Source organism: Scyliorhinus torazame, chromosome 12 (genome assembly GCF_047496885.1).
Source record: "Scyliorhinus torazame isolate Kashiwa2021f chromosome 12, sScyTor2.1, whole genome shotgun sequence".
In the NCBI taxonomy this organism is placed as follows: domain Eukaryota; kingdom Metazoa; phylum Chordata; class Chondrichthyes; order Carcharhiniformes; family Scyliorhinidae; genus Scyliorhinus; species Scyliorhinus torazame.
This window is the reverse complement of record NC_092718.1, coordinates 93,537,766-93,561,613: the sequence shown is the minus strand read 5'-3', so window position 1 is coordinate 93,561,613 and position 23,848 is coordinate 93,537,766. Positions and strand designations below refer to the sequence as shown.

The 23,848-nt window shown below is 54.3% G+C and overlaps 1 protein-coding gene across 1 annotated transcript in view; it reads right to left on the bottom strand.

The window, feature by feature from the left end:
• The window catches only part of LOC140386562 (urokinase plasminogen activator surface receptor-like), a 107,716-nt gene that overhangs the window by 9,109 nt on the left and 74,759 nt on the right, over nt 1–23,848 (bottom strand). The window contains exons 7-8 of the mRNA XM_072468985.1: nt 11,412–11,528; nt 3,198–3,335 (exon numbers count right to left, since the gene is read on the bottom strand). Of these exons, the coding sequence (XP_072325086.1) occupies nt 3,198–3,335; nt 11,412–11,528 (255 nt within the window). The remainder of the gene's footprint in view (nt 1–3,197; nt 3,336–11,411; nt 11,529–23,848) is intronic.

Sequence of the window (23,848 nt, the reverse complement as noted above, 5' to 3'; positions counted from 1 at the left end):
AACTCTTTCAGCATTTGCAGTATTGCCTTCAGTCCCTCCTCTGGCTTTCAGACATAGAGGAGCAGGTCGTCTGCATAGAGTGAGACTCTGTGCTCTCTGTCTCCTCTCCGGATTCCCTTCCAGCTTTTTGCGTCCCGCAGGGCTGTCGCCAGGGGTTCGATTGCTAGCACGAACAAGAGTGGGGACAGAGGGCAGCCCTATCTTGTTCCTCTCTGTAGCTGGAAGTATTTAGAGCTGCTGGTGTTAGTTTGGACGCTCGCTTTGGGAGCGTTGTACAAGAGCATCACCCAGGCTTGAACCCCGCTCCTAGCCCAAACCGTTCCAGTACCTTGAGGAGGTATTTCCATTTGACTCTGTCGAAGGCCTTTTCTGCATCCAGGGAGACGATCACCTCTGGTGTTCTCTCCCAGAGGGGGAGGGTGTCATTATTACGTTCAGCAGTCGCGTTATGTTCGCAGTGAGCTGCCTACCCTTGACAAAGCCGGTTTGGTCCTCTGTGACCACCTCTGGTACACAGCCCTCCAGCCTTTTGGCCAGGACCTTTGCGAGTATTTTCGCATCCACATTCAGCAGTGAAATGGGTCTGTATGATCCACATTCCGTCAGGTCTTTATCATTTTTGGGTATCAGTGAGATTGTGGCCTGCGCTAGCGTGGGGGCAGGGTGCCCCTTGCCAGTGAATCCGCGAACATGTCCCTTAGGTGTGGGGCCAGGACTGGTGCAAATTCTTTGTAGAAGTCCGCCGGGAACCCATCGGGTCCCGGTGCCTTCCCCACCTGCATGGAGCTGATGCTCTCCATGATTTCTCCCAGGTCTATTGGTGCTTCCAGCTCCGCCCATCTGTCTTCCCCCACAACTGGTAGTTCCAGTCCGTCTAGGAACAGTTCCATCCCCGCGTCCTTGTTGGGGGGCTCGGAGGTGTACAGTCCCCGGTAGAAGGTCTCAAATGCCCGATTGACCTCCTTTGGTTCTGTTACCAATCTGCCTCTGCTATCCTTTACCTGCGCTATTTCCCCTGTGGCTGCCTGCTTTCTCAGCTGGTGAGCCAATAGGCGGCCAGCCTTGTCTCCGTGTTCGTAGAAGGTCCCCCGAGTCTGACGGAGTTGGTACACTGCTTTCCTAGTGGATAGCAGGTTAAAGTCCATGTGCAGCTCTTTCCTCTCCGCCAGCAGCCCTACGGTCGGGGCCTCGGAGTATTTTCTGTCGACTTCCAGGATGGAGTCCACCAGTTGTTGCCTGGCCACCCTCTCTTCCCTATCTCTGCTTGCCTTGTAGGCTATGATCTCTCCTCTAATCATGGCCTTCAGTGCCTCCCAGAACGTGGAGGGTGAGACGTCCCCGTTTTGGTTGTTTCTCACGTAGTCGCCTATGGAATGCGATGTTTTCTGACAGAAGGCCTTGTCGGCCAGGAGGTCTGTGTCCAGCCTCCATGTGGGGCGCTGGGCACGGCCTGTCTCCAACCTCACATCCATATAGTGTGGAGCATGGTCAGAGATAACGATCGCGGAGTAGTCCGTTCCCGTGATCCCTGGAAGCACCGATTTCCCCACTGCAAAGAAGTCGATATGGGTGTATACCTTGTGTACTTGTGAGAAGTATGAAAATTCCTTCTCTACCGGGTGCAGGAACCTCCATGGGTCCACCGCCCCCATCTGCTCCATAAATGCTCCTAGTTCCCTAGCCATGCCAGTCTTTTTCCCTGCTCTGGGGTTTGATCGGTCAGTCAGTGGGTCCAGTACACAGTTGAAGTCGCCCCCCCATGATCAGTCGCTGTGTGTCAAGGTCGGGGATTTCTGCCATGGTCTTCTTTATGGATTCTGTGTCGTCCCAGTCGGGAGCATACACATTTACCAGTACGACCGGTGCCCCTTCCAGGACACCGCTGACCATGACGTACCATCCCCCTGCATGCGTAACTGTCTTGGTTTCCGTAAACCTCGTCCTCTTACTAATTAATATTGCTACTCCCCTAGCCCTCGTCCCATAGCATGAGTGGTATGTCTGTCCCACCCAGCCCTTCCTTACCAGCTGTCGGTCCTTCTCCCTCAGGTGTGTCTCTTGTAGGTAGCTTATGTCAGCTTTCAGGCTTCTTAGGTGGGTGAAGACTCTGGATCTTTTGACCGGGCCGTTGAGTCCCCTTACGTTCCAGGTAACAATCCTGGTGGGGGGGTTTTGCGCCCCCCCCCCCGGTCCTGCGGGGTCACCCATACTTACCTGGTGGATGCGCCCCTGCCCTCCGGGGTTTCCCTTCATTCGGGGCTGTACAAAATGGCCACGGTCACCGCTCTCACCATGAGGTCGGGCCCCAGGGCTCCGGGGTTTCCTTTTGTCCAGGGGGCACCCACCATGGCCGCCAGCTGTGTGTATGCCACGTGGCTGCGCCCCTGCACTCCAGGGTCTCCATTCATCCTGAAGCCCTCCCGAGTGGCTGTTTGTGGCACCATCTTGGTTCCTCGCCCTGCTCCATGCCTGCCGAGGCCTGTGTTCATGCTGCTTATCTACCTCACCCTTCCCTTTGCTTCTCTTTTGTTCTGCGCTCTCCCCCCGACTCCTCTCCCCCCCTTAGTCCCTGTTCCTCTGTCCCCCCCCCTGTGTTCTTCTCTCCCTTCTGCCCTGCCCCCCCCTTCTCTTTGTGCCAGGCGCTCCCTCTCCCCTGGGATGCGCGCCGCGGCCCTCCTTTCTTCCTGCCCTTCCGTGTTAGCCCTCCTCACTAGCACGGTGGCCCCCCTCCTAGCACTTGCCCTGCTCTGGTCCTGTTTTACCTTCCTTTTGCTAGCCCTTGTCTCGCCCTCCTGTCCGCCTTTTTCACCCTCATTCACCTTGCTTCACTCCCCTCCCCATTGCATTGAGAGATGGAACGAGCCTGGGAACGAGTCAGCACAGTCCCGCACAGTGCACCAAATACGTGTGTACAGTTCGTGATCGTATTGTCTCTGTTTGCGGTCTGCCCGCTGCGCTTTGTTCCGTTTCTTCCTTTCTTTTCAGTGAGGTCACTTGCGAAGTGTAACCTCTCTCCTTGGCCTCCAGGTTACTTGTCCATTCTTCCGCTACTTCCTCATAAAGACTCTAACGGCCATTTTGGGGTCCTTTAAGTGCCATAATGTTGTTATGACTACAACTATACACCTTGTTACATTTGCACTTTTCCTTTTGCATATCAAGTTGAAACTTCCCAAAAGTATAGGTTCGTGCCATACCTGTGATGGTTTGGTTGTTGCAGAGATCAGATTGGCAGCATCGCTCAGTCACAGCCGCTGACAATCTACCGCCATTAAAGGACAGATTTCCAGTACAGTTCCCGCACCCGTAAATGACACTTTCTTGTGATGTTCCAGCTGTGGAGATAGAACCGTGAATTTTATTGACTTAAAGTTCTCACACAGACTGTGAGGACCATTGCTGACAGATTCCTTAGATTTTAGATTTAGTTTAGATTTAGATTTATTTTCACGTGTACCGAGGAACTGTGAAAAGTATTGTTCTGTGTACCCTCCAGGCAGATCGTTCGATACATGAAAAACATAGGACATGAGGGGCGAGATTCTCCCCTACCTACCGGGTGGGGGGTTCCCAGCGGGATGGAGTGGCGGGAACCACTCCGGCGTCGGGTCGCCCCAAAGGTGCGGATTTCTCTGCACTTTTAGTGGCCAAGCCCTCACCTTGAGGGGCTAGCCCCGTGCCGGAGTGGTTGGCGCGCTGCCAGCTGGCAGGAAAGGCCTTTGGCGCCACGCCAGTCGGGGCTGAAAGGACTTCACCGGTCGTCAGAAGTCCACACATGCGCGGGAGTGTCAGCGGCTGCTGACATCATCCCCGTGCATGCGCCGGGGGGGGGGGTCACTTATGCGTCAGCCATCGCAGAGACCTACACAGCCGATGCGGAATAAAGAGTGCCCCCATGGCACAGGCCCGCCCGCGGATCGGTGGGCCTCGATCGCGGGCCAGGCCACTGTGGGAGCACCCCATGGGGCCAGATCGCCCTGGCCCCCCCCCAGGACCCCGGAGCCTGCACGCGCCGCCAGTCCCGCCGATAAGGTAGGTGGTTTGATTCACGTCAGCGGGACGGGCATGACAGCAGCGGGACTTCGGCCCATCATGGGCCGGAGAATTGCCGGGGGGGTGCCAGCCGACCGGCGTGCCGTGATTCCCGCCCCCGCCGAATTTTCGGTGCCGGAGAATTCGGCGGCCGGCGGGGGCGGGATTCACGCCGCTCCCCGGCGATTCTCCGACCCGGTGGGGGGTTGGAGAATCCCGCCCGTGATAAATACACAATGTAAATGTATAGACATAGACATTGGGTGAAGCATACAAAGTATAATGTTATGGGCCAGGGTTTAGAGAACCCCAAAGTGTATCATGGAGTTCACCTGACCCACAACTTTTACTAGATTGTGGTACGGGGAGCACACGGCCCACTCTTCAGGTGTGGTACAGCAGAAATGGAAAAGTATTTTTTAAAGCATAACAATGTTTATTCTATGAACTCAAGTTAACCTTTTTAAAACATACAGTGAACATCTTAGCAACCATTAATTCAAATACAAACCCCAAAGACTACAACACTAAGTAAACCTTTAAGCTTTCCTTTTTAACATCCATACGATTTAAAAACAAAACCTTTACCAGAAGCACATCAGGTTAAAGTCACTGCTGAAAACATTTATAATTCTGAATTCACCAAATGATCAAGAGATAGTCTTTTGATGGCAGAGAGAACAGCAGTCCACCTGCTTGGTCTGGCTTCAGCTCCAACACTGAAAACAAAACTAAAACACACCCTGCAGCCTGCTCAAAAACGAAAGTAAAAAGCTGTCAGACTTCCCAGCTCCACCCACTCTCTGACATCACTGCAGTGGTAAACACCCATTTCTTAAAGGTACTCTCACTACAGATATTTATATACACACCCATTTATAAACACCCATTTCTTAAAGGTACTCTCACATGACAATAGTGGTAACAACAGTAGAGAGGATGCTAGAGAGACCAGTTCAGTCCATAAGAGGATCATTCAGGAGTCTGGTAACAGCAGAGATGAAGCTTTTTAAATCTATTTGTGTGTGTTCTCAGGCTTTTGTATGTGCTGTCTGATAGAAGAGGTTGGAAGAGAGAATACCCCAGGTGGGAGAGGTCTTTGATTATGCTGCCCGCTTTCCCAAAGCAGCAGGAGGTGTAGACAGAGTCACTGGATGGGAGGCGGGTCTGTGTGATGGACTGGGCTGTGTTCACAACTCTCTGTAGTTTCTTACGGTCTTGGGCTGAGCAGTTGCCATACCAAGCTGTGATGCAGTCAGATAGGACTATGGTGCTGGTGCATGATCAATTACACTAAGATGAGAGTAGGATGTAATCGAGGCTTTACTACACTGAGATGTGGCCTCCTACAGCAGCTGACTAAATGGCTGCTGTACTGGGAGCACACATATTTATACTCCGCCTACTGGGTGGAACCAGCAGGCAGGGATCTACCCCCGTACCTGTAGTACAGGGGCCTTACCGTAAAGCACCTATATCAACATCCTATATATACAATATATACATCAGTGGTGACTACCACAGTCACCCCCTGTTAAAAAATGAGTCCGGCGGGGGTGGTGGAGAACTATATACAGAAAGTTGTGTTTTAAAAGTACAGATAATATTACAAATTCAGGCGGTCCGGTGCCTTGATCTGTCGTTGAGAGCGCCGCAGTGCTGGTGGTGACTCCGGCGGCGGCTTGGCCTTCGGTGACTCTGGGAGCGTGTCGAAATCCTCTTCATCCCCGGGTGTGAGCAAGGGGAGGACGGATTGTCCCGGAGCGGGGGCTGCGGTGGGGTGCGCCGGGGGAAGGGAGGGTGGCACCGGGGCAGGGGGGTGGGGGGGGGTGTGTGGAACCAGCTGGTGCCAGGTCCCTGAGGGAGACACTGACTTGGCGGCTGTCGGGGTACGCTACGTAGGTGTACTATGGGTTAGCATGAAGTAGCTGTACCCTCTCAACCAACGGGTCCGCCTTGTGGAGTCAGAGGTGTCTACGGAGGAGAGCGGGTCCTGGAGCTGCCAACCATGCCGGGAACAAAACCCCGGAGGTGGACTTTCTAGGGAAGGCAAAGAGACGTTCATGGGGCTTTCATTAGTCGCGGTGCACAGGAGCGATTGAATGGGGTGAAGTGCGTCGGGGAGGACCTCCTGCCAGCGGGAGGCCGGGAGATGTCTGGACCGTAGGGCCAGCTGGACGGACCTCCAGACCGTCCCATTCTCCCTCTCCACCTGCCCGTTTCCCCTGGGTTTGTAGCTGGTCGTCCTGCTCGAGGCAATGCCCCTGATGAGCAGGTACTGGCGCAGCTCCTCGCTCATGAATGAGGATCACCGGTCGCTGTGGACGTAGGCGGGGAAACCGAACAGAGCGAAGATGGTGTTGAGGGCTTTGATGACGGTGGCAGACGTCATGTCGGGGCATGGGACGGCAAAGGGGAATCGGGAATATTCATCGACCATGCTGAGAAAGTATGTGTTGCGGTCGGTGGAGGGGAGGGGCCCACGCTGAGGCGTTCAAATGGGCGGGAGGCCTTCACCAGGCGCGCACAGTCTGGCCGGTAGAAATGCGGTTTGCATCTGCGCAGACCGGGCAGTCTCTGGTGATAGCCCTGACTTCCTCGATAGAGTAGGGCAGATTGCGGGCCTTAATGAAGTGATAAAAGCGGGTGACTCCCGGGTGACAGAGATCGTTGTGTAGGGTCCGGAATCGGTCCACTTGTGCGCTGGCACATGTACCTCGGGATACGGCATCGGGGGGCTTGTTGAGCTTACCGGGGCGATACAAAATCTCGGAATTGTACGTGGAGAGCTCGATCCTCCACCTCAAGATTTTATAGCTTTTGATCTTGCCCCACTGTGTGTTCTTAAGCATGAAGGCAACCAACCATTGGTCAGTGAGGAGAGTGAATCTCCTGCCGGCCAAGTAATGCCTCCAATACCGCACAGCTTCAACGATGGCTTGGGCCTCTTTTTCGACTGAGGACTGTCGAATTTCAGAGGCATGAAGGGTGCGGGAAAAGAATTCCACAGGCCTGCCTGCCTGGTTGAGGGTGGCGGCCAGAGCGGCGTCTGATGCATCGCTCTCGACTTGGAAGGGAAGCGTCTCATCGACCGCATGCATCGCGGCCTTGGCGATGTCGGCCTTGATACGGTTAAAGGCCTGGTGAGCCTTGGCCGTCAGAGGAAAAACAGTGGATTGAATGAGTGGGCGGGCCTTGTCCGCATAGTTTGGTACCCACTGGGCGTAATACGAAAAGAACCCCAGGCAACGTTTGAGGGCCTTGGGGCAGTGGGGGAGGGGGAGTTCAATGAGGAGGCGCATGCGATCGGGGTCGGGCCCCAGAACTCCATTCTGGACCACATAGCCGAGGATGGCTAAGCGGTTCGTGCTGAACACGCACTTCTCTTTGTTATACGTGAGGTTGAGGAGAGTGGCGGTTTGGAGAAATTTGGCAAGGTTGGTGTCATGGTCCTGCTGATCGTGGCCGCAGATGGTGACATTGTCCAGGTACGAGAAAGTGGTCCGCAGCCCGTACCGGTCAACCATTCGGTCCATCTCCCGTTGGAAGACCAAGACCCCGTTGGTGACGCCGAAGGGAACCCTAAGAAAGTGGTAAAGGCGGCCGTCTGTCTCGAAGGCACTGTATGGGTGGTCCGCCTTATGGATGGGGAGCTGGTGGTAGGCAGATTTCAGGTCTACTGTCGAGAAGACCCGGTACTGTGCAATCTGATTGATCATATCAGATATGCGTGGGAGGGGGTACGCGTCGAGCTGCATGTACCTTATGATGGTCTGACTGTAGTCAACGACCAACCTGTTTTTCTACCCAGTTTTGACCACTACCACTTGGGCTCTCCAGGGGCTGTTGCTGGCCTCGATCATACCTTCCCGAAGCAGCTGCTGGACTTCAGACCTGATGAAGGTCCTGTCCTGGGCGCTGTACCGTCTGCTCCTGGTGGTGACAGGTTTGCAATCCGGGGTTAGGTTTGCAAAAAGGGAAGGCGGGTCGACCTTAAGGGTTGCGAGGCCACAAACAGTCAGGGGTGGTCGGGGCCCGCCGAATTTCAGGGTTAGGCTCTGGAGGTTGCATTGGAAGTCCAGGCCAAGTAGCAAGGCATCGCAGAGAGTGGGGAGGACGTAGAGGTGGAAGCCGCTGAACTCCACGCCCTGGACAGTGAGAGTGGCGATGCAGTACCCCCGGATCGCCACAGAGTGGGACCCGGAGGCCAGGGAGATTCTCTGGTTAGCGGGGTGTACCGCGAGGGAGCAGCGCCCTACCGTATCGGGGTGAATGAAGCTCTCAGTGCTCCCGGAGTCAGGAGATCTCATGCCCGTTGACCTTCACTTTAGTTGAAGCAGTCGCGAGGTTGTGTGGTCGAGACTGGACAATCGTGTCCGAGGCGAGGCGCGGCTGGTCGTTGGTTGCAGGCGATGAGCGGCCAGATGAGGTGCCCGACGGGCATGGGTCCTGAGTAGAGTATGATGGTGGCGCCAACGGGCCGCACGTGTCGTGGGGGAAGCAAGATGACGGCGCCCGTTGGTCCTGGGAGGAACAAGATGGCGGTGCCCACAGGCCGCACGGGTTGTGAGTTGGGCAAGATGGCGGCGTCCACTGGCCGCTCGTGGTCTCCATCTCTGTCACCTCCTCCAGCCCCTACAACCCTCGCTATCTCCGGGTAAGCGTTCTCCAAGGCGGCCTTCAGGACGCGCGACAACGCAGAATCGCCGAGCAGAAGCTTATAGCCAAGTTCCGCACACATGAACTCAACCGGGACCTGGGATTCATGTCGCATTACATTCATCCCCCACCATCTGGCCTGCAAAATCCTACCAACTGTCCTGGCTTGACACAATTCACACCTCTTTAACCTGGGGTTACCCCATCTCTGGATCTGTAAAGATTTAATCACCTGCTAATGGTCGCATTCCAAGCATTGTCTGGCATCTTTGAATTTGTCTCTAAATATGTTTCTGGAACATACCTCTTCATTCAACTGAGGAAGGAGCAGTGCTCCGAAAGCTAGTGACATCGAAACAAACCTGTTGGACTTTAACCTGGTGTTGTAAGACTTCGTACTGTACACAAAGGCAGTTAGTTGATGCGCCATTTGGCTCACACTGATAAAGGCAGCCTTTGAGAATCTTACCCAGCGTCCTGGTGCTCCACACGGTTCCCTTTTTACTTCACCCAACTGATGCACAGGCATATTTTCCATCCTTGAAAAGCCGCTTTGGTGATTGTGTTTTTGTGTTTGCGAAGCTGTCACACACCATTGAAAGGCAGCAATAAGAATTATTCTCTGCAGGAACAAGTCCCAATGACGCTGACTGTTTCCATTGGTGGCACTGTCACTCTCTTGTGCCTTGGACCACGATTGGAACCAGTTAATCACAGAGCTGGAAGAAGACCATTCAGCCCCTCATACCCATTCCACATCAATCATACAACTCTATCACGTGGTCATTTAAAAATTCTCATCATTGTATTAATATCCTCCATGGCCTTTTCCCCTCCTTCTCTCTATCACCTCCTCCAGCCCCTACAGCCTCCCTATCTCTGTAACGTCCTCCAGCCAATAGAACCGTCACTATGTCGGCTACCTCCTCCAGCCCCTATAACCCTCCATAATCTTTGCAACCTGCTCCATCCCCGATAACACTCCCTATCTCTACCAGCCCCTAGAACGCTCCCTATCTCTGTAACATCCTCCAACTCCTACAGCCCTCCCTATCTCTGTAACAATCTCCAGCCGCTGCAACCTTCCCTATCTCTGTAACTTCCTTGAGCTCATACAACCCTCCCTATCTCTGTAATCTTCTCCAGCCCCTATAACACTCCGTATCTCTGTAACCTCCTCCAGCACATGCAACCCTCCATATCTCTGTAAGCTCCTCCAGCCCATACAACCCTCCCTCTCTCTGTAACCTCTCCAGCCCCTACAAGCATCCATATCTCTGCAACCTCCTCCGTCCCCTACAACACCCCCTATCTCTGTAACGTCCTCCAGCTCCTACAACGCTTCCTACCTCTGTAACCTCCTCCAGTCTCTACAATCCTCCCTCGCTCTATGACCTCCTCCAGCCTTAAACCGTCCCTGTCTCTGTAACCTCCTTCAGTATCTACAATCCTCCCTATCCCGGCTTGGGTCACTGTCTGTGCGGAGTCTGCACCTTCTTCCCGTGTGTGCGTGGGTTTCCTCCGGGTGCTCCGGTTTCCTCCCACAGTCCAAAGATGTGCAGGTTAGGTGGATTGGTCATGATAAATTGCCCTTGGTGTTGGGTGGGATTACTGGGTTATGGGGATAGGGTGGAGGTGTGGGCTTGGGTAGGTTGCTCTTTCAAAGAGCTGGTGCAGACTCGATGGGCCGAATGGCCTCCTTCTGTACTGTAAATTCTATGGTCCTATCTGTGACCTCCTCTAATCCCTACAATCCTCCCCATCTCTGTGTTCTCCTCCAGCCCCTAGAATCCTCCCTGTCTCTGTAACCTCCCCCCAGCCTCCACAACCCTCCCTATCTCTGGAACATCCTCCAGTCCCTCCAACTCTCTCTATCTCTGTCACCTCCTCCAGCCGCTACAACCCTCCCTATCTCTGGAACTACCTCCAGCCCCTACAACCCTCTCGATCTATGTAACCTTCTCCAGCCTCTACAACCCTCCCTATTTCTGTAACCTCCTCCAGCCCATACAACCCACCCTATCTCTGGAACCTCCTCCAGCCCATGCAACCCTCCCTATCTCTGGAACCTCCTCCAGCCCATACAACCCTCCCTATCTCTGTAACGCTTTCCAGCCCCTCCACAATAAGCAACATTTTTATAGGAAATGAGAAGGAGTTGATTGTGCGGCCAGATAATCCTGTGCTACCATTCAAACAGATCATGGCTGATTAAGTTATGATCTGCACGAGCGCTTTTGCCTAAGCGCTTTTTAGAACTCGAGGCAACCCCCCTTTTTATTTATTCTTTCATGGGTTGTGGGTATCATCGGCAAAAGTCAGCACCTTGTTGCCCATCCCTAATTGCCCTTGAAATGAGTGGGTTGCTAGGCCATTTCAGAGGGCAGTTCAGAGTCAACTTTAATACGGTGGAAGTAGAGTCACGAGTCAGCCAAACCAGGTAAGGATGGCTGATTTCCTTCCCTAAAAGAACATTGGTGAACCAGATAGGTTTTTATGACAATCAATGATAGTTTCATCGTCAACATTAATACATTAGTGCAGATCTCCGCCAATTCCGGATTGAGAACACCAACAACTTTCAACTCTCAATCCATCCATAATTCATCCATCCATCTCCCTATCAGTCCCTTTATCTGCCTGCCCTTCTGTGTCTCCGTCTGTTCAGCATTATACATTTCAATCTTACAATGAATTGAAGTTATTTGGAGAATTCTCACCCACTGTCAGTGTGGCTAAGATAGTTCTGCAGTTCAGGTTCAGAGCCGGATCACATACTTCCTGCTGTGTACACTTTTCTGTTGGACGTTCACAACTGAAACACTTCAGAGGCGAGGCTGGAACAAAGCAAACAGGGAAAAACCGTCAGTCACCGTTTCAGTCATGTGGAACGAAGATAGTGTACAAATCTCATAATCGGGCACAATGTTCCTGAGCATTTCAAATACAATGTTGTCGGTCTGAGGTGGAGCCACTGTTGTGATAAATGGAAATCCAACTAACACACAGCAAGATCCCACTAAGATCACTGAGATAAATGACCAAATATGTGATATTCCTGAGAGATAACCATTGGCCAGGACACCAGGGAGAACTCACCTTCTCTTCTGGTGGCAGCACGATCTCTTATCTATAGAATCCTTAGAGTGCAGAAGGAGGTCATTCAGCCCATTGAGTTGTACTGAGCCTCTGAAAGAGCACCGTACCCAGGCCCACTCACCTGTCCTATTCCCATAACCCCACCTAACCTTTGGGCATCAAGGGCCAATTTAGCGTGACTAATCCACCTAACCTGCACATCTTTGGACTGTGGGAGGAAACCGGAGCACCCGGAGGAAACCCGCACAGACACGGGGAGAACGTGCAGACTCCGCACAGACAGTGACCCAAGGCGGGAATTTAACTCGGGTATCTGGCGCCGTGAGGCAGTGGTGCTAACCACTATGTCTCCATTCTGTCCCTGACGGAGCACACAGGACTTCAGTTTAACATCACATTCAACACATGGCACCTCCGACAGTGCTGCACATGCTTGGAGTGTCACCTCCGATTGTGTGCTCACTTGTCAGGGGAACTAAAGATGCGTCCTTCCGAATTGGAGGTGAGACAGTTGCAGGCTGTGAAGCAGTGGGAGGTGTAGACAGAATCAATGGGAGGGTGGCACGCTTATGGGGTGCGTTGGGCTGAGTTCACCACACTCTGCAGTTTTTTGCGATCTTAGGCCAAGCAGCTGCCATACCAAGCTGTGATGCAGCTGGATAGAATGCTCTCTATGGCACATCTGTATGTGAGAGTCGATGCAGACATGCCAAATTTCTATAGCTTCCATAGGAAGGAGAGATTTTTGCATCAACGTGAGTGGACCTGGTCAGACTGTTGGTGATGGTGACACCCAGGAACTTAAAGCTATCGACCATCTCCACTTCAGAGCCATTGATCTAGACACGGGTGTGTGTTGTGCTACGCTTCCTGAAGTCGATGATTAGTTCCTTGGTTTTGCTGACATTTAGAGAGGTTGTTTCCGGTACATCATGCAACCAAGTGATCTATCTCCCTTCTGTAGTCTTGCAGAGTTTGGTTATTAGTCTTGTCGGGACAATGGTGTTGAAGGTGGAGCTTTATTTGATGAACAGCAGTCTGACATAGGTGTCCTTGTTGTTGAGGTGTTCGAGTGTTGATTATAGAGTCAGGGAGATAGCATCTGCTGTGGACCAGTTGCGGTGATAGACAAACTGCAGTGGATCGAGACAGTCTGGGAGGCTGACGATTATCCATCTCATGACTAGCTGTTCGAATCATTTCATGATAACAGGTGTCAGGGCCACCGGTCGGTAGTCGTTGAGGCACGCTACCTTGTTCTTCATTGGTACTGGTATTATGGTGGTCTTCTTGAAGGAGGTGGGGACCTCGGAGCGGAGAAGTGAGGTGTTGAAGATGTCTGCGAATACACTCGCCAGCTGGTCTGCGCAGGATCTGAGTGCTCGCCCAGGGACTCCGTTCTTATCGGCAACTGTTCCAGAAGCACAGCAGCGGAGGGGAGGAATGGCACGTGGAGTAGGTGGGGTTGGGGGGGGGGGGGGGGGGGGGGCGGGGAGATTCCCATTTCAAGTATTTATCCAGTTCTCCTTTTGATCGGTAGAATCTGCTTCCATTCCTCTCAGGAGCAGGTTATAGCTTACAACAACTCACTTTGGAAAAACATTCTCTTAATTTCTCCCCGTGATCCCTTGGCAATGACCTTGTTGTCAACAATACTGACACCGTCCTCATCCTAGCACCTCTTGTAATTTGGGGGAAAGATTCTGGAATCTCCCTGCATGATGATTATCTCTGAAATTCACCCTCCACTCTGTACTTCTGCAAGAGAAATATAGTCCTCTGACCAAGTGACTGGTGAAAGAGAGAGAGAGGGAGAGATAGAGAGAGATATGTAGATATAGACAGAGAGAGAGAGAGAAATAGATTAAGAGAAAGAGAGATAGAGAGTGGCAGAGATAGAGATAGGGCGACAGAGAGGCAGAGCACCAACATTCATAGAACCATAGCATTCCTTTGGTACAGATGGAGGCCATTCAGCCCATTGAGCCTGCACTGACCCTCTGAAACAGCACACCACCCAGGTCCACTCCCCCCACCCTATCCCCGTAACCACGTTTAACCTGCAAATCTTTGGACACTAACGGGCAATTGATCATGGCCAATCCACCTAACCTGGAGGAAACTGGAGCACCTGATGGAAAACCAGTCAAACACGGGTAGAACGTGCCAACTCCACACAGACAGTCACCCGAAGCCAGAATCAAACTCGGATCCCTCGCGCTGTGAGGCAGAAGTGCGAACCATTGTGTCACGTGCCGACCCCAACTTGAACTGAAAGCGAGAAAAAGTAACCAAGTGATGGAGGCAGAGAGAGAGAGAAAGGGCCCGGGGATATGTATGTTGAGACAGATGAAAGAAAGAAATGAGAGAGACAGAGACAGACACATATAGAGAGCATGAGTGTGTATGAGAGAGCGACAGAGATAAATGGAGAGGGTATGAGCATGTGTGGTGGAGAGACAGAGAGAGAGAGAGAGAAAGATAATTATAGAGAGGCAAAAGGAAAGGGTTTGTGATTCAGAGTCACCGGGGAAAAGGATTGGCGCACCATTTTAGAAATTGTGGGAAATCTTCATGCCTCATTTACTTTGAACGGATTGATCAAGTAGTGGTGCTGACCTCCTTCCATTTAATACAGATAATCATATTTCCAAACATTTCCTGCCCTTGTGTGCAGACTGTGGTCTGAAGCGCATGGAGGAGGATTGCCAGCTGTCGGATTGGTGACTCTCACGTGGAAGAGAGAGAGAGAGATCGAACGAGGAAGCAAGACCTACCTACAGGACAAACTGCGTCACACGTTGTCAGGGGTAAGACTGAGGGACCTTACTGTGCCGGAATCGGTTGCTCTGTTCTCTACATCACAATGGTGCTAACGCTTCAAACCATGCACTTCATTGGCAGTGAAACACTCTGAAATGTCCTGAGGTCGTATAAGATGCCACATAAATACAATGACTACAATTCCTATTGGAGTAACAGGGAAAGTTGAAAGTAAGTAAACAACGGACTGATGAGCGCTGAGCTGTCCATTCTGCAAGGCTGAACACATGTCAGGATTCATTCTAGGCCACGACTTGCGGTCTCAGCAGTCAGCCCACCCTTTTGTGGTCTGTTGCACAGGAACAGGAGGCCATTCAGCCCTTCGAGCCTGTTACGTAGGAACAGGAGGAGGCCTGTTAAAGTATTGATTTGGTGATTGTCTTTAGGTACTGATTGAGCTAGAGAATGGAATTATTCAAATGGCCATGACTGAAAAGATAGCAATTGTTTCAGATAATGAATAAACTATTGAACTTGAGGGTCATGTCTGCAGAAATTCAGACATTTGTTTCAACTAATGTTTCATATAATGAATAGACCATTGTATTCCAGTGCATTTAGTGATAAGAATGTATCAAATAAGTAGTTGCAACAAGGTTGATGGCTAGCTGTGGCATGAGGGGCGGCATGGTGGCACAGTGGTTAGCACTGCTGCCTCACCGCTCCAGGGTCCCAGGTTCAATTCCAGCCTCGGGTGACTGCCTGTGTGGTGTTTGCACTTTCTCCCTGTGTCTGCGTGGGTTTCTTCCAGGTGCTCCGGTTTCCTCCCACAGTCCAAAGATGTGCAAGTTTGGTGGATTGGCCATGCTAAATTGCCCCTTAGTGTCCAAAAGGTTAGGTTGGGCTACTGGGTTATGGGGATAGAGTGGAAGCCTGGACTTAAGTAGGATGCTCTTTCCAAGGGCTGGTGCAGCCACAATGGGCTGAATGGCCACCATTTGCACTGTAAATTCTATGATTCTATGATTGTATGAGAATCCCATTCTCGTAAGGCGGCGCATGTGGACACTAAATTATTCCTGACAGAGACCAATCTTAAGTGAGCGCCAATCTTTAATTAATAAATTGCCCTCTAAGTAACAAACATCTATTTGAATGAACCAGGAGATCTCAGCTGAGAATTAGAAGCCAATTAGAGCAAAGGAGGGACTAGACCATAGATAAGGATTCCCTTAAAAGTAAGACCTCATGGTCATGATTCGTTCCTGAGTTCCTGCCTTCCTGTCTTCCCAAATTCTTGAATCATTCCATTTGTTTATTTTAATGTGATTTCTTTATGTTTTATGATTAATGAACACTTTGCCATGTACTTGAACATTTCATTTTAAGTTTTGATTTAGTCCTTATGTAAGTGTGTTGAAGTGAATAATTAGCAATAAAGTTCTATTTTGAACACCTCCAATCAACAATTGATTCTTATTAGAAGGTAGAATAAGAGATCCTACAATTTGGCGAGCCAGCCAGGAGGGCAACGGAGAAGAGACTGAACACCACACCGAGGCATCGGCAGGGGATCGGAAGAACCGAGGTAAGAGACCCTCACATCTTGGCCATGTAGAGTCGGGTGAATACTGCGGTCCCAGCGCTCGCAGTATTGACCCGCCGGCCTGGGCCCCGACCACCGCTGTCCCCGGCGAGGGAGCTCCGCGCGGTCCTAGCGCCAGCGGCCTGGGCGCTCGCAATGCAGGAACTCCGCGCGGTCCTAGCGCCCCCCAGACCCCCCTGCACACCATGTGCGACCCGCAGACGCCGCCATTTTGGGTCTCGACCACCACAAGGGGAGGAGGGGCCCCGCCATCTTGGACCACCCCCGACCTGTACGACGCATGGGGGGCGGCCATTTTGTCCACCCCCGAGACCATCTTGTGACTCCTCAGCCACGGGCGATGTATGGGGGTGGCCATTTTGTCCATCCCCGACGCCATCTTGGACGGCAACAACGGACCCCACCCCACTAATACAACCACGGCTCGCTTCGGTTACACTCGATCAGGCTCGACCCCGAACTCTCCAGACGACGACGACAACGGTCCTAATTAACGGCCACGAGACGCCATGCCTAGTCGACTCCGGGAGCACGGAAAGTTTTATACATCCCGACACGGTAAGACGCTGTTCCTTAACTACCTTCCCCAGCGCACAAAAGATTTGCCTAGCTGCAGGATCCCACTCCGTACAGATCCAGGGATTCTGCATAGTTACCCTAACGGTACAGGGGAGGGAATTCAAAAACGACAAACTTAACGTCCTTCCCCAACTCTGTGCCCCCACCTTGCTGGGCTTAGATTTTCAATGTAACCTACAGAGCCTTACGTTTAAATTCGGCGGCCCCATACCCCCACTCACTATCTGCGACCTCGCCACCCTCAAGGTGCAACCCCCGTCCTTGTTTGCGAACCTCACCCCGGATTGCAAACCCGTCGCCACTAGGAGCAGACGGTACAGCGCCCAGGAACGGACCTTCATTCGCTCCGAAGTCCAGCGGCTACTAAAGGAGGGCATAATCCAGGCCAGCAATAGTCCCTGGAGAGCACAGGTGGTAGTAGTGAAGACAGGGGAGAAACAAAGGATGGTCATTGACTATAGCCAGACCATCAACAGGTACACACAACTAGACGCGTACCCTCTCCCCCGCATATCCGACATGGTCAATCGGATTGCCCAGGTTAAAGTCTTCTCCACCGTGGACCTCAAGTCCGCCTACCATCAGCTCCCCATACGCCCAAGTGACCGCAAGTACACAGCCTTCGAGGCAGACGGGCGGTTATACCATTTCCTACGGGTCCCTTTTGGCGTCACAAACGGCGTCTCGGTCTTCCAACGGGAAATGGACCGAATGGTTGATCAACATGGGTTACGGGCCACGTTCCCGTACCTCGACAATGTAACCATCTGCGGCCACGATCAGCAGGACCACGACGCCAACCTCCAAAAATTCCTCCAGACTGCCAAAGCCTTGAACCTCACGTACAACGAGGACAAGTGCGTTTTTAGCACCGATCGGCTAGCCATTCTGGGCTACATAGTGCACAATGGGATAATAGGCCCCGACCCCGAACGTATGCGCGCACTCATGGAATTTCCCCTCCCGCACTGCCCAAAAGCCCTGAAACGCTGCCTGGGGTTCTTTTCATACTACGCCCAGTGGGTCCCCCAGTACGCAGACAAGGCCCGCCCCCTAATACAGACCACGACTTTCCCGCTGTCGACAGAGGCTTGCCAGGCTTTCAGCCGCATCAAAGCGGACATCGCAAAGGCCACGATGCGCGCCATCGACGAGTCCCTCCCCTTCCAGGTCGAGAGCGACGCCTCTGACGTAGCTCTAGCGGCTACCCTTAACCAAGCGGGCAGACCCGTGGCCTTCTTCTCCCGAACCCTCCACGCCTCAGAAATCCGCCACTCGTCAGTGGAAAAGGAAGCCCAAGCCATAGTGGAAGCTGTGCGACATTGGAGGCATTACCTAGCCGGCAGGAGATTCACTCTCCTCACTGACCAACGGTCGGTAGCCTTCATGTTCGATAATGCACAGCGGGGCAAGATCAAGAACGACAAGATCTTGCGGTGGAGGATCGAACTCTCCACCTTCATCTGTGAGATCTTGTACCGGCCCGGAAAGCTGAACGAGCCGTCCGATGCCCTCTCCCGCGGGACATGTGCCAACGCACAAATTGACCGCCTCCAAGCCCTCCACGAGGACCTCTGCCACCCGGGGGTCACTCGGTTTTACCACTTCATCAAGTCCCGCAATCTCCCATACTCCTTAGAGGAGGTCCGTACAGTCACAAGAGACTGCCACATCTGCGCAGAATGCAAACCGCATTTTTTCAGGCCAGGGAGCGCACCTGATTAAGGCTTCCCGCCCCTTTGAACGCCTCAGTCTCGATTTCAAAGGGCCCCTCCCCTCCACCGACCGCAACACGTATTTCCTTAATGTAGTGGACGAATACTCCCGCTTCCCTTTTGCCATCCCCTGCTCCGACATGACCGCGGCCACAGTCATTAAAGCCCTGAACAGCATCTTCACGCTGTTCGGTTACCCCGCATACGTCCACAGCGACAGGGGGTCCTCTTTCATGAGTGACAAGCTGCGCCAGTTCCTGCTCAGCAAGGGCATAGCTTCAAGCAGGACGACCAGCTACAACCCCCGGGGGAACGGGCAAGTAGAAAGGGAGAACAGCACGGTCTGGAAGGCCGTCCTACTGGCCCTACGGTCCAGGGATCTCCCAGTTTCACGGTGGCAGGAGGTCCTCCCGGACGCTCTCCATTCCATCCGGTCGTTATTATGTACGAGCACTAATCAAACGCCTCACGAGCGTCTCCTTGTCTTCCCTAGGAGGTCCTCCTCTGGAACGTCGCTGCCGACCTGGCTGGCGGCCCCAGGACCCATCCTGCTCCGAAAGCACGTGCGGGCACATAAGGCGGACCCGTTGGTCGAAAGGGTTCACCTCCTCCACGCAAACCCCCAGTACGCCTACGTGGAGTACCCCGACGGCCGACAGGACACGGTCTCCCTGCGGGATCTGGCGCCCGCCGGCACCACACACACACCCCCGACACCATCAACCCAACCGCCCCCCTTCCTGCCGCCGCCGCACCCCGCGACCGCCCCCTTCCCAGGAGGATCAGTCCCCCTCCCCTTTGCACCGACAGCTGAAACCGTGCGGCTCCCGGAGGCGACAACGCTGGTACAAGCACCACCACCACCGCCGGGGCCGAGGCGATCGACACGGACGACCAGACCGCCCGACCGACTCGTGGCGTCGATGTAAAACAAAGATGGACTGTCCAATGAACATGGTTTTCCTCTGTAAATAGTTGTAACAGGACGATACTGTCCAATACTGTACTACCATGTAACTGTTCTATCCTCCCAGGACCAGCCCTGTAAACCCTTACCACCATACGAAGCATCACCCCGCCGGGTTCATTTTTGACAAGGGGTGAATGTGGTAGTATGTATTGGGGGTCATGTGGGACTGGAAGCCCTAATGTCATTGGCTGACAGATCCCGGGTCCTGGTTGGCCGTTGACCTCATACTCCGCCCTGAAGGCGAAGTATAAGAAGCCGTGCCTTCCCCCGCAGGCCAGTTTACTATCGGGCTGCTGGGGAACAGACACGCTTAATAAAGCCTCATCGACTTCACTCTATTCGTCTCACGGAGTCTTTGTGCGCCACACAATGGCATATGGTTAGCCCCTTTAAAGTCAAAACAGAAGTCTGAGATGGTAAGAACAGTCTCTTCAGACAGGGATAGAAGAGATACTCGAGCCAAGTATGCCCAACGGTCGGTCCACGAACCAGCTGATCTGGAAAAAATTGAGAAATGGTTTAAAGAATTACCTAACCCCAAGAAGGGAGGAATGGGAAGATGGGAAGGGCACGAGAGATTACGACATATTTACAATCTCCACCCCTTGGATGGAGCTCAAGTTTTGCCGGTAGTAATTCCTAGACAAGAAAGCGAACAGCTATCGAGAGATATTAAAGAAGCACTAGGGGCCGACAAACAACAGCTAGAAGAGAGGTGGACTGTAATTATGCAATGGCTGTTAAAATATAACCCGCCAAAAACTGATTGGACAAAGATTACTGCTTGTATTCAGAAGAAGACAGAGGAAGTATCAAAACAGAAAGAAAGGTTTGGGAAAGTATGGAAGGAGCACTCAGAAATGGAATTGTCGGAGGGGCAGGAGCCTTGGGACACAAGTACTCTTGAGCTGTTGAAGGTTGCCTTTATTGCTGGTTTGAGATCAGGGGCGGGATTCTCCGAAAACTGACGCGATGTCCGGGACCCGGCGCCAAAAACGGCACGGATCACTCCGGCGTCGGGCACCCCCAAACAACGCAAATTCTCCGGCCCCGAATGGGCTACCAGCGGTGTGACGCCTTTTGCGATGGCGTTACCCAACGTGAACGGTGACGATGCATGGCGTGACAGCTCAAAAGACGCGCCCCCCCATCTTGTAAGACCCGACAAGATGGCCGCCCGCCACGCAGCCCCGAGGTTCCAGGACCGCGACATCGAGGCGCTCCTGGACACAGTGGAGGAGAGAAGGGAGTCCCTATACCCCGGACACGGCCGCAGGGTCGCCCCACGCCTCAGCCGGCGTCTGTAGAGGGAGGTGGCAGAGGCCGTCACGCTGTGGCTCTGACACCACGGCAGGCACCCAGTGCCACAAGAAGGTGCACGACCTTGGCAGGGCAGCCAGGGTGAGTCCCCCCCCTCCCTCCCTGCCCGATGTGCGGCACACCCCCAGGTGAAACCAACCCTAACCTCTGTGCTATAGGCGCAACCGATGGCGTGCATTCATATACCTGTCTAACACTGTTGCCCTTTACCCCTGCCACCCACCCGCCCCCCACAGGAGAAGCGCGCACACAACAATAGGGAGCATGTGAGGACTGGAGGGGGCCCAGCTGATGAGAGGCCACTCACCGTACATGAGGAAAGGGCCCTGGAACTGGCTGGCGGACCTGAGGACCGGGAGGTTGCCAATGCAGAGGTTGGGGGCCCACCAGCAACTGAGCCACCGACAGTCCGTCCCCATATCCCCCCTCCCCCATATTCCCCCTCCCCATATCCCCCTCCCCCATATCCCCCATATCCCCCCTCCCCCATATCATCTGATCACCGCCTGCATGTCTAACCATGCATGCTTCATTGTGTATCGCAGGAGCAAACGTCAAGGCACCCATCCCCGCAGATGCCAACCGCCCACAGGATGCCCCAGGGCGACCACGGGATACGGAGATACCCGGACCCTGTGGCACGCGACGCCCGCAAGATGCCCCAGGGCGACAACGGGATACGGAGAGACCCGGACCCTCTGGCACGCAACGCCCGCAGGATGCCCCAGGGCGACCACGTGATACGGAGAGACCCGGACCCTCTGGCACGCGACGCCCGCAGGATGCCCCAGGGCGACCACGGGATACGGAGAGACCCGAACCCTCTGGCACGCGACACCTGCAGGATGCCCCACGGCGACCATGGGAGACGGAGAGACCTGGAGCAATAGGGAGACGACGCCCCCATCTCGTGCGGGAGGGGCGACGCAGGCGTGTGCCACCCAGCGACGAGGGGGGCAGCCACAGGCCCCCGTCGCAGCCGAGCCACAAAACCACTACCCAGGACAGCCCTACCCAGGACACCCCTACCCAGGACACCCCTACCCAGGAGACCCCTACCCAGGAAACCAAAATACAGGACAGTGACACAGAGTGGATGGGTGGAGACGAACCGCCACCCCAAAGTGCCATGGACTCAGAGTCGGACGATGCGCACGACACAACGCCACTGCTGTCTCCAACCCCCTCCACCATCGCAGAGGCACTCACCTCGGTTGGGCACTTTAGTGATGAGGTGTCTGGTACACTCACTGGTGCGCACAACACAGCCGTCCCTGTACAGCAGGTGGAGGTAGGAGCAGCAGAGGGGCCGGGCGGTTGGAGGGCAGCCCAGCCCAAACGAACATCTGCCGCCCAGATGGATCCCGGGTTCCTGGAGTTACCACACCTGCCCATAGCCCCGATGCAACCACCGACCCGGAGACGAGCGAAGAGGGTGACGGCCGGCTTGCAGCGGCTGCAGTCGCAGGTGGAGGAGTCCACCTGCGTCCAGGAGCTGGGAGTGGTGCCGGTCATGCGTGCCACCCAGGCCGACACCGCACGGGTGGTGTCCGCCGTGGAGGCAATGGGTGCGATGGTGTCAGACAAGGGGAGCAGTATGCGAGGCCTGGGGCTTTCCGTGCAGGCGCCCTCTGTGGCCCAGGACATGGCTGCCCTCTCACAGGAGGCCATGAGCCAGTGCCAGCGGCAGATGGCAGAGGCGCTCAACAACGTGGTCCTGTCTCAGCAGGCCATCGCTGAGGGCATCGGCGCCATTGCCCATGTGCTAGCCAGCGTCGCACAGTCAGACAGGGATGGCCAACTCCCTGAGCTCCATGGCTGCAAACCTGCAGACCCTTGTCGATACCAGCACGGGCCTCCAGGACTGGCAGCGCCAGGTGTCGGAGGGGCGTCGGATGACCGGTCCGTTCGCACCACCGACCCATGTAGAGGCCTGGGGGCCATTGTGCACCCCGAGGGAGGAGGAGTTACTGGCGCCCGTCCCTGGTCCCCCTGTAGGGGAGGTCCAGGAACACTGCAGCACCTCGGACTCCCCCCCCCCCCCCTCCCCCTTCCGTCCCAGGTGCATCAGGTGGGCAACGGGCAGGACAGGCTGGCAACTTGCCATCCCAGTCGCCCGGGCCGCAGCCTGGCCCATCTCGGCCAGGACGCCCCAGGAAACGGCCGCCAAAGGGATCCCGAGTCAGAGAGCAGGAATCGCAGGAGTCCACCTCCAGTTCTGCTGTACCATCTGGGGAACCACCTCGGCATAGTCAAAGGGCCTGTAAGGCCAAACAATTAGACACTGAGTAAGTTGGCACGGGTGCAGGGCACAGATGGGTTTTAGGGGCTCGGGCACGTGTATGCACTGTTTGTTATTAAAATCACTTTAACACCTACAGAAGCTGCCTTTGTGCTCTGTCCGAAGCGTGCGGAGGTGTCATGTACGTTGAGCGCCAGTGTGTGTGTGAGGGGTGATCTTATGTCGGCCTCAGGTGAGTCTGCTCCCTTCCCTCTGGGCCGCCCTCACCATCCCCCCGGGCAGAGGACGGGACCGTGCGCTGCAGTGTCACAGCCGCATTCAGGGATGGTCCGGGTGGATGGTGGTACTGTGGCCATGGGTCAGACATCGTCCAACGATGTAGAGCCAGGAGCTCATTGCAGAGCGGGTTGTCATCATCCTCCATCGCCTGCAATAGACTCACTTCCACCGGTGCCCGTGAGAGCCCGACCGTCGTGCCGCAGGTGGATCTGCAATGGAGGGGTGGTGTGCATGCGGGTGGGGTGGGTGTGGTTGGGGGTGGGGGGTGGTGAGGGTGCTGAGTGTGTGGCTGGGTGGGGGGGTGAGGGTGTTGCAATGGTGTGTGGTCTGTGGCCATACTACCCGATTCCCACGCCCATCTAGTCAGTGAAGCGGGCGTCTATCAGTCTGTCCCGTGCCCGCTGGGCCAGCCGGTAACGGTGTACAGCCACCCGCCTGTGTCTACCCCGTCTGCCCTGACCATTGCCCCCATCCCCCTCATCTGGGGAGGACTGCGCCTCTTCCTGCTGCTCCTCCACTCCGCCCTCCTCTGCCTGCGGAACATCACCCCTCTGCTGGGCTATGTTGTGCAGGACGCAGTACAC